The sequence below is a fragment of the Octopus bimaculoides genome, chromosome 7 (genome assembly GCF_001194135.2).
Source record: "Octopus bimaculoides isolate UCB-OBI-ISO-001 chromosome 7, ASM119413v2, whole genome shotgun sequence".
In the NCBI taxonomy this organism is placed as follows: Eukaryota; Metazoa; Mollusca; class Cephalopoda; order Octopoda; family Octopodidae; genus Octopus; species Octopus bimaculoides.
The window spans coordinates 19497555-19509964 of NC_068987.1; the positions used below are offsets into that span (position 1 = coordinate 19497555).

The window sequence follows — 12410 nt, forward strand, 5'->3', positions numbered from 1 at the left end:
GAGAAACCTTCCTTTCACTTTACATCATTATACAAATATAGTTCTCCAGTAAATTGAATCAAGTTTTGCAACACACACTCATCAACCCAAATCCCCACTTGGTACAGTGGGTATATTCATTTATATTTATATATATATATATATGTATGTATATATGTATGTGTGTGTGTATATGTTTATATATAGGAAAAAATATTTCAATGTTCTTTTCATTCTCCCTTTTTAAAATTTTTTTTTCTATTTTTTCTTTTTTTTTCAAATTTTTCAAGAACCTGCCGCTCCCCACCAAGAAAACAAAAAAAAAAAAGAAAAAGTAAAACAAACAAACCAATAACAACGACAACAACAACAACAACAAACGTGCATTGCTGTAGCTGTTGAGGATGGAGTATTTTGTATACTGTTCGGTCTTTGTCCGTCTGAGGTGAGAGAAGGAGGCAGAGGAGGGAGTAGTATTAGTAGTAGTTATAATTAATGTTCAACATTGGACAGAGAAAAAGAGAGAGAAGTGGGAAGAGCAAGGGGGGAAAAGGGAACAGTTTCTGGGGAACAAAAGTTTCATTTGGGGATGGGGAGAAGGAGTGTTTCTTTTTATTTATTTTAATTTTTTTTAATAATTTTTAAACAATTTTTTTTTCAGTTTTGTTTGATGCATCATTATTAATACCAATCCTTGTTATCATTATCAATTACCAATTGTCATTATCAGTGTTTTTTTGTTGTTGTTTTGTTTTATCCTTTCATTTCCCCCAAAAGAGCGATATTCAAAAGTTTAGTTAGTGTCCAGGAAATTCTCAGTACTTGGTCGGTATTCTTTGTGAGAAAGGAAAAGAATAAAGAGCCGAGATAGAGATAGTCTTTCTCAAAAATCCTTGTTTGGTAGATCCGCCACATGATGGGAGAAGTGTCAGCAAGTGTTACAACAGAGGGGGCAGGTCTAGCGATGGGAGCAGAACGGAACTCACAGTCCTTCAGGCTTGGATTTTGTTGTGTCATAAGCGCGGATGAGCTCTGCCTGCAAAGTCACAAATAAATTGGTTAAATAAGTTTTACATAGATTTAATTAATCAAACACATTGAAAATAAGAAATAAGGATTTATGATAATTTCATTATCAAAGAATTTCATCTAAGCTCTTTTCAGATTCCAAATAAACCAATAAGCTGTTGGTAAGAGCACACACTGACAGTTTTTACCTTCACATTAGAATTTCCTGTAAATGGAGCCCTAGTGGTAGACACTGTATGATGTGTATCTTTTATCTTTTACTTGTTTCAGTTATTAAACTGTGGTCATGCTGGGGCATTGCCTTGAAGAATATTTAGCCTGGTCTCTATGGCCAAACTGTTAAGTTATGGGGAAATAAACACACCAACACTAGTTGCCCAGCAGTATAGGGGGGACAAACATAGACACAAAGACCTTCTGAGTTTGTCTCTCGTCTGGTTGTATACTAGTATACATTATGTTGTTTGTTTATTTACTGTACATTTTTTTAATTTATTATATATATATATATATGTATATAACAGACTTCTTGCTGTTTCTGTCTACCAATTCCACCCACAAGGATTTGGTCAGCCTGAGGCTATGTTGGGAAACATGTCCAAGGTGCTGTGCAGTGGGACTGAACCCAGAACCATGGGGAAGCAAGCTTCTTATTTCTTTATTGCCCACAAGGGGCTAAACATAGAGGGGACAAACAAGGACAGACAAAGGGACTAAGTCGATTACATTGACCTCAGTACGTAACTGGTACTTAATTTATCGACCCTGAAAGGATGAAAGGCAAAGTCGACCTCGGCGGAATTTGAACTCAGAACATAACGACAGGGGAAATACTGCTAAGCATTTCGCCCTGCAGGGTAACGGTTTTTGCCAGCTCGCCGCAAGCAAGCTGCTTACCACACAGCCATGCCACACCTATATTCCTGTATGAGGAATTTAATGAACATGGAATAAAGTACTGAACACTACACACATGCCATATATCAGAAACCATTTGTAATTAAAAAGAGAATCTCAATCTAAAAGTAATGCAGACTGAGTAAAATTTGGAAACTCTGTTCAAAACAGAACACTGGTGGTGGATATTGTGTGATGTGCATGAGGGGTTTTATGAATATGGAACGGAATGATGTACATCACATGCATAAAGACCCCCTTCAGTGATGAATGATCATGGGATTGCGTCTAGGAAGTTCCCCTCCAAGGCACAAGCACAGGCAAGGTTGTTTATGGAAGACCAGCAGTTGCCCATGCATACCAGCATCTCCTCTCCATGCCATTGATGTTAAACAAGGGAAAGGCAAAGGCTGATACAGCTTGGCACCAGTGACATCACAACTCATTTCTACAGGTGAGTGAACTGGAACAACGTGAAATAAAGTGTCTTACGCAAGAACACAACACACAGCCTGGTGTGGGAATCGAATTCACCACCTCATGATTGTGAGCCTGATGCTCTCACCACTGAACCATGTGCCTTCACATCACATGCATACCACACAAAGAAAAACAAATATATGAGGAATTGGCCATTGTAGTTGGTTTAAACGTTAAAGGGTTAATAGTGTCAAATAGTCTTTTACAGTTGTTAAACAAAGAAACTATTATAAAATGATTACGAACCTGTGGAATAACTCCATGTTCTTCTTGAGAAAATGCATACCCATCTATGAGAAGAAAAACAAAGACATGATAAATTTCATGAGAGAGAGAGAGAGAGAAAGAGAGAGAGAGAGAGAGAGAGAAGATGGGAGGAGTGGGGAATATCTATAACAATTATATCAGTTACAGAGTCATTTTAGCTAATTAAGAACACATAAAGACTGGCATAATCACTTTTTGTTTATTTGTAATTAGTACAGTCTAATACAAAATTAGATAAAAGACTGGTGCTATTATTAAGAAATAAACAAAAGTGACTATAATAGATTTTCTGAGTTGTTAATTAGCTAAAATGACTCCTCTGTTATGTAATTATTTTAGATTCAATACATGGCCTCAGGTGTAGTTAATTGCTAAACAAATACAATTCTGAAATTACATATATGAGAAAGAAAGGGGGGGGGGAGACAAAATACTTGACACAGTTTATAGCAATGTGTTGAAATTTAATGTTTTGTTTTTACGACTTGTACAGTTAAATATGCAATACATAAAAACTGGATTAAATAGAGAAACAGCACAGCAAGAACAACAACATTCAAAAATAAATTGAAGACAAGCAATAAAAACAATTTCTTACTTGCTTGGAATAAATTTACCTGAAATGGTTAAAGCATTAAGGGGTTGGGAAGGAGGTGACTTGAGCAGGAGCAGGGGCTTAGTGTTACTGATAGAAGTCAACAGAAAGGTCGGGGCTCGTGGAAAAGGTCTAATGAAAAGGCTGGTCTCAAGAGTTGAGAAAAACTTGGTGCCATGAGAGAAGAGGCTCCACACACAGGGAGAAAGTTGGTTCCAAGTGTAAGAGGAGAGAAAAATGGTCTTAAAAATACATAGCTTAGTTAGGAAGGGTGCATGTAGGACCTTTGTAGAGCCTTGTGAAGAGTGTATGTGATAATAAACTCATATCAAATATCTGGACCTACAAAGATGTTTTGAACATTCCTTTCAGCTATTATTATTATCATCATCATCATCATCATCATTTAATGTCCGTTTTCCATGCAAGCATGTGCTAGATGGCTTGACAGGAGCTGGTAAGACCAAGGGCCACACCAGGTTCCATAGCCCATTTTGGCTTGCTTTCTACAGCTGGATGCCCTTCCTAACATCAACCATTTTTACATGGGACCATCACCAGTACCAACACTTTTTATATGACATCTTAGTGCCACATATCTCAGGCCTCTATTATCTCCTTTGGAAGGCTCAGTATTTTGATACAAGAAGTGAACTAACTCAAGCAATGGACTATTCCAAGTGTATACTCTTATAAAAAGAAGAACACTCTTTGCTATTTAAAGCCTCTTTCTCTTACAATTTTAGTGGCACTTGGCAGCTCTCATCATACTGAGCTCCTCATTGAAATGCAGCTTTCACCAGTGGTCCTTATTTCTCCTCTAGCCATTACGGTAAACACCAGCCGCAGTGGAACACTTACAGAGCTTGTCTACCAATGCAGCTCAATGCAATGCTATTACAATTTTGATTTCTTTATAGATTAGTTTATGAAGTGGTTCTGTTGTAGTGGAGGGAAAAAAATGACATGAAAGTCAGCAGACACCAGCTCTGCAACTCACTTATTGGTTGGGATGTGACAGCTTTCTTAAGCCACAGAGCTCACAATCAGCTCTAGCATGATAGATTGACCACAACTTAATTCAAGTTAACATTTTGCTCACTATTTCTCAGCCATGCAACTTTGCGGATGCTCATGTAGCTACACACACACATTTTATATACATGTATTTTTTCCATCATCATGTATAAATTTTATTATATAAATTCTCTACACTAACAAAGTTACACATCGCTTATCCAGCTATGATGGCATGTGGCCTTGTGGTTACACCAATTATACAATTATATGATTGTGATTTTGGTTTATGGACTGGCATCCCTTTATTGTGATCTCAGTCACTTACACTACATGGAAATTGAGCAACCCATGAGTTCCAGGACTCAAGTCAGCAATGTCCAGGGAACTTATGTATATATATATATATTTTCATTTTTTTTTTTCATTTTATCTAGTTTCAGCTCACGAGCTGTGGCCATGCTGGGGCACTGCCATTTGGTGCATGAGAGAGTTTGATGCAGCTGCCCTCATCTGCACCTCCTACCGTGAAGTTGGTTCATCTGGGACACTTGAGAGGAAGAGGTCTAGCTTTATTTTGAAGACACCTACATCCACCCCATGCAGCTCTCTCAGGTCCTTCGGGAGGATATTGAAGAACTGTGGACCTCTGAAGCCCAGGCTATTGCAGTATCTTGTCCTACATCTTGATGGCAAATTTGGAGTCCTTGGCACTATGCAGTGACGCCCAATTCTAGTATTTGTGTAACTCTCAATGTCAAAGTTTGGGACAAGTCCCTCCAGGATCTTCCAGATGTATATTATGGCATATCTTTCTTGCCTACGCTCTAAGGAATAGAGTCTTTCCCAATAGCTTATATGCTGCACAGAGGCTATCTTCTTTGTGTAGCTTCATTGGATTGCCTCAAGTTCTGAGATTAATTTGACACTGGTTGGTGACCATAGCTGAGAGCAATAGTCAAAGTGGCTTAGGACAAATATCTTCCAGAGGACCATCATGGTTTCCTGATCTCTTGTTCTAAAACTTCTAAGAATCCATCCGGTCAATCGCTTGCATTTCATTGCCAATTTAGCAACATGCACATGAAAGGATGCATCATTACTCTTGTAAATGCTCAGGTCTCGCACTGACTGTGCCTCTGGGCTTGCAATCCCTCCAGGTCCAGTGTATTTGATGGGTATTGCATTTAGTTTTGCATGCTGATAGCACAAGGCTTGAAACTTTTCAGCATTAAACTGCATGCTATTCTTTTCAGCCCACTTGTATTATATTTCATCCAGCTCACATTGCAGGTGCATAGTGTCTTCAGGGTTCTGTATTACCTGTGAGACTTTTGTATCATCTGCATAACTTGTGATCGTGGCTCTCTGTGTGGTTGAGGGCATGTCTGAGAGGGCCATTATGAACAGTAGTTATCCCAAAACAGTGCCTTGCGGAACACCGCTCACTATTTGCGTGTCATTGGAGGTGGCCCCATTGGCTACTACCACTTGACTTCTATCCTTCAGAAAATCACGAGGCCATTCTCCCAATTTTCTAACTATGCCGTGATCATGCAGTTTACACACAATTATGAATTAAAAGCAGCGCTAGTGTTGTAAACATTATCAGCCTCACATAATATGTGTTTTGCTTGTTCACTGGTACACTGCAATATAGCACGGTGGGGATGACTCCCTCAAAGGACTGGGCGTTAAAACACCTGAAAGTCATAAACAAGTGAGACAACTTGTCCCTAATCTCATTCAGAAGTAACAGATACCGATATTTTGCCATTTTTGTGGCTTATCAACATCATGTACCTGAATCATACTGGGGGTGAATCAAATTGCTAGTCTATATATGTAAGTAGTGTAAAGACCACGAGCTGGTATGCATGATGACACATACATAAGGAGAGTGACAGCTGAAAACAAAATCTTAAATATCAAGAAACCAAATTTAATATATAAAAGACTCAAAACAGAAAAATCAGTCTAAATAAATGAATTGACTATAAACAAGAGTTTAAACATACATTATATATAAGTACACATATTCATATACATATGATGAGCATTCAGTATACACATATAAACATGCACAATATGCCTACATGCATTATATAGAGATATAACATGCATAGTGTAGAAATATGATGCAACCTCGTAAATATACATAGATACATACATAAATATATAAATACAAATATTTGTTTCAATTTTTGGCACAAGGCCATCAATTTCAGGGGAGGGGGAAAGTCGATTACATCGACCCCAGTGTTCAACCGGTATTTATTTCACTGACCCCAAAAGGATGAAAGGCAAAGTCAACCTTGGCGACAAATATTAATATATATATATATATATATATATATACGTATAAATTTGTTGATCCATTTTGAGATAGGTGATCCCAGACTTGACAAAAAAAAAAAAAATTAAAGGTTAGCGACAGGAAAGGGCATCTGGCAGTAAAACCATGCTTTAGAAATACAGTCACCTAATCCATGCTTGCGCATATAAATGGATGCAAGAAACAAACAAGTTTATGTATGTCTATGTATTTATGTATGTATGAACGTATATATACACATAAAATCAGGAGAAGAAGAGACATCAAGTTAGTAATTTTGGTAGTCATCAAATTTACCCATCTGTGGAGTTGGTGTCTGTGCTGGAAGCTAAGTGGAGGAATATATTAACAATCACCATAGCATGACCATCATTCCACAGGAACGAGTGCCATGTTTAATACTTTCATAAGGTTGAAATAATCTTAACAAATAACAACAACAACTACAATAGCAACAATAGTGATGATTTCTTATCCAAGTATAAAGACTCAGGTCTGTAAAGAAAGAGAAACGGAAATCTTGTGGTGTTCATTCCTCTCCCCAAAGGTAAGAACTGAAGAGATTCCAAATCACATTGCAGCTGTGGATTACAGATAATTTATCACTGCACATCTGCAAACATCACAACAAAAACATGATCATAATGATTAACAGACTTTATTATTATTTTTATATTTTTACTCAATTTCAAAATATTTTCAAGTCTCGACGCCAGCAGAGAGGTTACTAGCAAACATATAGCCTCATTCACACAGATCTGTGTACCGTTTTTGATGGCATATAAGATGCAATTCTTAAAAAAAAAAAAGTAAAAAGCACCCTGGACCCTATATGTGAAGTTGCTTTAACCCTTTTAATACCAATCTGCCTAGAACCACTCCTGATTCTATGACACAAATTTTCCATCAAAATTTCATGTTAATTTATATTCCAAATACAAGCCGAATAATGACAAAATTATTTTAATAAATTCCTTATAGTTTTCAGAATTAATTGAGACAAATGAAGAGTTTTTCAATAGAAATATGGTAACAAAAGGGTTAAACATTACATGCTTTAATGTGTTAACAACTTTTTCCGGAATATGTGCAACCGAATTTGAGGTGTCTAGTATATCTGTGCGACTTTTATGCCATCAAATACGGTCTTCATATCAATTTCATATAAAAGAATATGAAATACACACACACACACACACACACACACACACATATATATATATATATATATATATATATGCATGCCATTTTATTAACTACTACATAGAATAAAATGAGGAAGACAAATAAAAGGGAAAGAATATAACATGATCAATGCAGTATCAATTCAGGTACAATTAAAAGAGGATGTTAGTAATAGAAATAATAATAATAATAATAATAATAACAATAATTTCTAAGGCCAGCAACTTTGGGAGGAAAGAGTGAGAGAAGGATTTAGTCAATTACATTATCCTCTCTCTCCTTCCATACTTGACTGGTACTTTATTTTATTATCTCCAAAGGATAACAGGCACAGTTGACCTTGGTGGAATTGAACTCTGAATGTAACAAACTGGAAGAAATGCTGCTAAGCATTTTGCTCAACAGGTTAATGATTCTGCCAGCTTGTTGTCCTTAAAATAATACATTTTATCCATGTTTTATAGAAATAACTTGATAAATGATAAAAAAAAAAATCCAAATATTATATATATATATATATATATATATATAAAGAAACTATTTGCTAAATGATAAAAAAAAACAAAAACAAATTCAATATATATATATATATTAAAAATGAGTGACCCTTGTAGTAAGATGGATCTAGTTGTTAAAAGTGTTTTGTTATATTTCAATAACATGCATGTGAAACTGCAGGAAAAAAGAGTTCTGTTTCTGATGCAACATGCAGATCAGACAAGCTAGAGAAATAAACGAAAATTTGAAAAGGAAGAAGAGAGCATTTAAAAAAAAAAAAAAAAAAAAAAAAAACCCACATGCACACGCGCAGAGAAATCAATGATGTTTCATGTTGATCTTTGCTAATCTATTTAATGATTCCATTCCTACTACATTGTCTGTGTTTTATATTCCAGTAGTAGCTGCATTAATGACATTGAAGGGTTCCAGGTGTGTACACACATACCTATGTATGTTGTGTGCACTCAGTTGTATGTTATTCAGTCCGAATTAAACCATTCGAAGAATGACTAAACATATCTGCATAGTGACTCACTGAGGCTGAATGCAACTGATAGTAACAACAGAGATTGAAAGTGACTGACAGAAACTAACAAAAACCAACAAAAGCTGACACAGAGTTGTCAGAAACCAAGAGACTAACAATGATTAGCAGGAACCAACAGTGACTGACAGCAACTGACAAAGACAAACAGTGACTGAGTCCATTTCAATGGAAATGAACCAGTTTTTAACTCACTCAGTTTACTAAAAGAATTAGAACCTTAACATCTTCATTAAAAAAGAGAAATCTTTACTTCAAGGCTGCTGTGACCTTATTCCCAAGGTCACAGCTAGTACACCAATGTTTGTTAAATCAAATCCCTGTGCCCTCACCTCATCCGCTTTTATAGTAGTTCCTTTGATGTTTAGTAAATCAATCACACCATATCTGCTCTACTAATTTTTATTAAATTGAGTATCCCTTCCTATTATGCTAGGGTCACATCCAGTGTTCCTTTTAAGCTGTGAACATGCAAGGATTTCAAGATGAAATCAATTTTTCTTTACCATTGAAGAAATTTTGACAAAATGGCTATGCACATGAATGAACACATACTTTGCAAAGAAGACAATTTGCAAACAATGCAAATTTCTATGTAAATCTACAGCAGAATCATTAGAGCGAACATTGATTATATCTACTCTGTTGATGTTTATCAAATTAACTATACACCCCCATTAACCAAAAGCCAAATCTATTTCACCAATTTGTTTTTAATTTGCATACCCTTCACATTATCCTCAAGGTCATATCCCTTCCATCAATGTTTACTCAAGTACCATACCCTTATCTCCAGGGTCACATCCACATGGCCATTGTTTATTAAACAGACTACCCATTTCCTATTAACCCTACAGTGGTTTGTCCATGTCTGCAGGATGGACACTGGAAAATGCAGCGCACCAAAGAAGACATGGGTGAAATAAATTGAGGAAGACCTAAAGTCATAGCACCGTGACCTCAAGCATGCTAAGGCCAGCACCATAGCTTGGAAAGCATGGAATAACATCATCACCAAAATCCATCATCCAGTAGTGTACTGGTTGAGAGAACAGCCTCTCCTTCTGGTCATCAGCTAGGGAATAAAGAAGAACCGTCAAGCCACATCTGCACTGCCAGCCTTTTATTAAGGAACCTCTCCCAATGTCCTTTGGGTCACATCTACTCCACCAATATTTATCAAATCTACTATTTCCTCTCATTAACTCCAGGGGTCACACCTACTTGGCCAATGTTTATTAATCCTTTGCTTGTTGTGTGTACCGCATGAGGTGATACACAGGACATGTTTCCTTGCCATCCATCATATATGATGCACATTCTCAATTTGTTTTTTTCAACCATTAGAGCAACTTAGGATTAATGAAAGAAAGGAAAGCTTTATAATAAAATGTATGAAACAAAGGCTAACTAAAAGTCTGAAAACAACCATGGACATTTAGAACAAATTTATGAAAATGTTTTGGACAGGCAATGGTTTAAACTGACCACCCCTACTCCTCTTAATCACAATCAGGTCTACTGCGCCAATGTTTAATTAAATTAGGTACCTCTTCTCGTTATCTCAAGAGTCACATCTCCTTTGTCAACATTTATTAAATCGACTTCTCTTTACTATTAACCACAGAGTCACATCTACTCTGTCAGAGTTAATCAAGTGCTTTAGTTAGAGAAATTAGTAAATGTTATTAGTAATGTTTAGCACATTCAGTCAAGAAGCGAGTAAGTAAGGGCAATAAGTTCATGGTTAAAGCAGGGGGCAGGTAGCGAGAACGGTGGGGAAGTAATTTCATTTTGGCATTCTTTTACATTGTTGTCTCACCTTTGCAGAAAATTTTTATCTTTTTACCTGAATTCATTAAAAAGCTACATGTTAAAAACAAAACAGTTCTGCATACACATACATAAACACATAACACACATGTATCAAATATATTTATGATTCCATTTAGCCATAGTGATACCAATAACCAGTTGTTAGAACTCAATACAGTCGTACTTCACAGTATTAGTAAAGTCTGGCAGCAAAGTGTGAATTGTTAGGTGGTCCCAACTCTGGATGCTTGTATGAACCAGCAGATCAGTACAGAGTGTTATATTAAATAATAAACGAAAGACAAAAGAACAGGAGTTGTGTAATCACTTTCATTAGCTTACAGCTGTTTCTGCTGTAAGGAACTGTGCACCTAGAGTTAAGTGCCAGTGTAACCTCTTATGGCTTCCTCAAAGCTGCTTCAATGAGGTTATACACACACACACACACACACACATTGGGAACAATTTTTCTTTTAAAAATGTACAGAATATACAACTATATTTTACTTCTAAATTACTGTTGTTTTTTTCTTCTTCATATTTGTATACAAGTCTTCTACACTCACTTCATTTGCAACAATAAAATTCCAAAATCAGTTTTAACTGTCAATGCTTCCAGACTTTCACAGGCTTATCTTCAGGATGTAAATTGCCACTAGCATCTGTAACTGTCTCATTTTATGGTAGGCAAATATTATTTCTGTAGAATTTATCACTCAAATTTGTTTTAGAGATTTAGTTAAGCTGGCTGGTACTAGAAACTTCATTGTTACATTTATCCATAAGACACTTCCGTTTTTTTTATTGTGATATATGTATGCATTGTCTATGTGTTCATGTGTTGTCAGTGTATTAGTCTAGCATTGTGCTGTATTATGAGAGTAATGCATCTAATACTGTTTATTTCTGTGGGTGTTTTTTTTTTTTATATAGTATACATACAAGTATGTGTATACACATATGCACACACTAACTCTCACTTTCTCTTACACACATACTATTCTGCTCTTAGTCAACAACTGATAAAGGCAGATCATAAGTACCTATGCTTGTGTTTCTCCTTGCGTTTTGCTTTTTGTATAATCTGTTCTCTCTCTCTCCCTCTCTCCATCACACACACACACCTATCTCATGATCAACCAGACTATCAGATGTTGTTGTACACTGCTGGTCATAACGTGCTTTGCATCATTTTAGCTTTTGAATGATGTCATCCCATGAAACGAAGTGTTTTGCTCAGGAAAGCAATACACCGCTTGGTCTGGAATTGAACCCTTGATCTAGTGATCATGAGTGCAACACCCTAACCACTTTGGCATATGATAGACAGATAGATAGGTGCAGGCACATTTAAGTTCACCTTCCAGCCATGTGATTTTGGATTCAGTCCTATGGCACATCAATCTGGGCAAGCATCTTCTATTATAGCTCTAGGCTGACCAAAACCTTGTGAATGCATTTGGTAGATGGAAATTAAAAAAAGACCACCATATGTATATACTTATGCATGTAGTGTGTGTCTGTTTATATCTTCATTCATTTGGGTGGTGCTTGTCCATCAACAAATTGTCTGGGCATTTCAGACCTTTGAAAGCATTTGGAATAAGTGATCCATAGTTTGATAAATGAGTAAGAGCTAACATCAGGAAGAGATATCTGGCTGTAAATCAATGTCTCAAATACTGTATTCACTAACCCAAGCAAGCATGGAAAAATGGACATAAAACAAATGAACATTATATATATATATATATATATATATATAT

General features: G+C 36.2%; 1 protein-coding gene across 9 annotated transcripts in view; it reads right to left on the reverse strand.

Annotated features, from left to right (window-relative positions):
- Positions 1–6: 6 nt before the first annotated feature.
- Positions 7–12410, reverse strand: part of LOC106872891 (probable phospholipid-transporting ATPase IA) — a 427279-nt gene continuing 414875 nt past the window's right edge. For 7 of the 9 annotated variants that reach the window (XM_014920050.2, XM_052969323.1, XM_014920053.2 and 4 more), the window contains 3 exons: positions 10652–10678; positions 2632–2675; positions 7–1015 (listed from right to left, as the gene is read on the reverse strand). In XM_014920050.2, coding sequence (XP_014775536.1) covers positions 962–1015; positions 2632–2675; positions 10652–10678 — 125 coding nt within the window. In that variant the 3' untranslated portion in view covers positions 7–961. The remainder of the gene's footprint in view (positions 1016–2631; positions 2676–10651; positions 10679–12410) is intronic. The other 2 variants (XM_014920054.2, XM_014920049.2) reach the window with 1 other exon arrangement.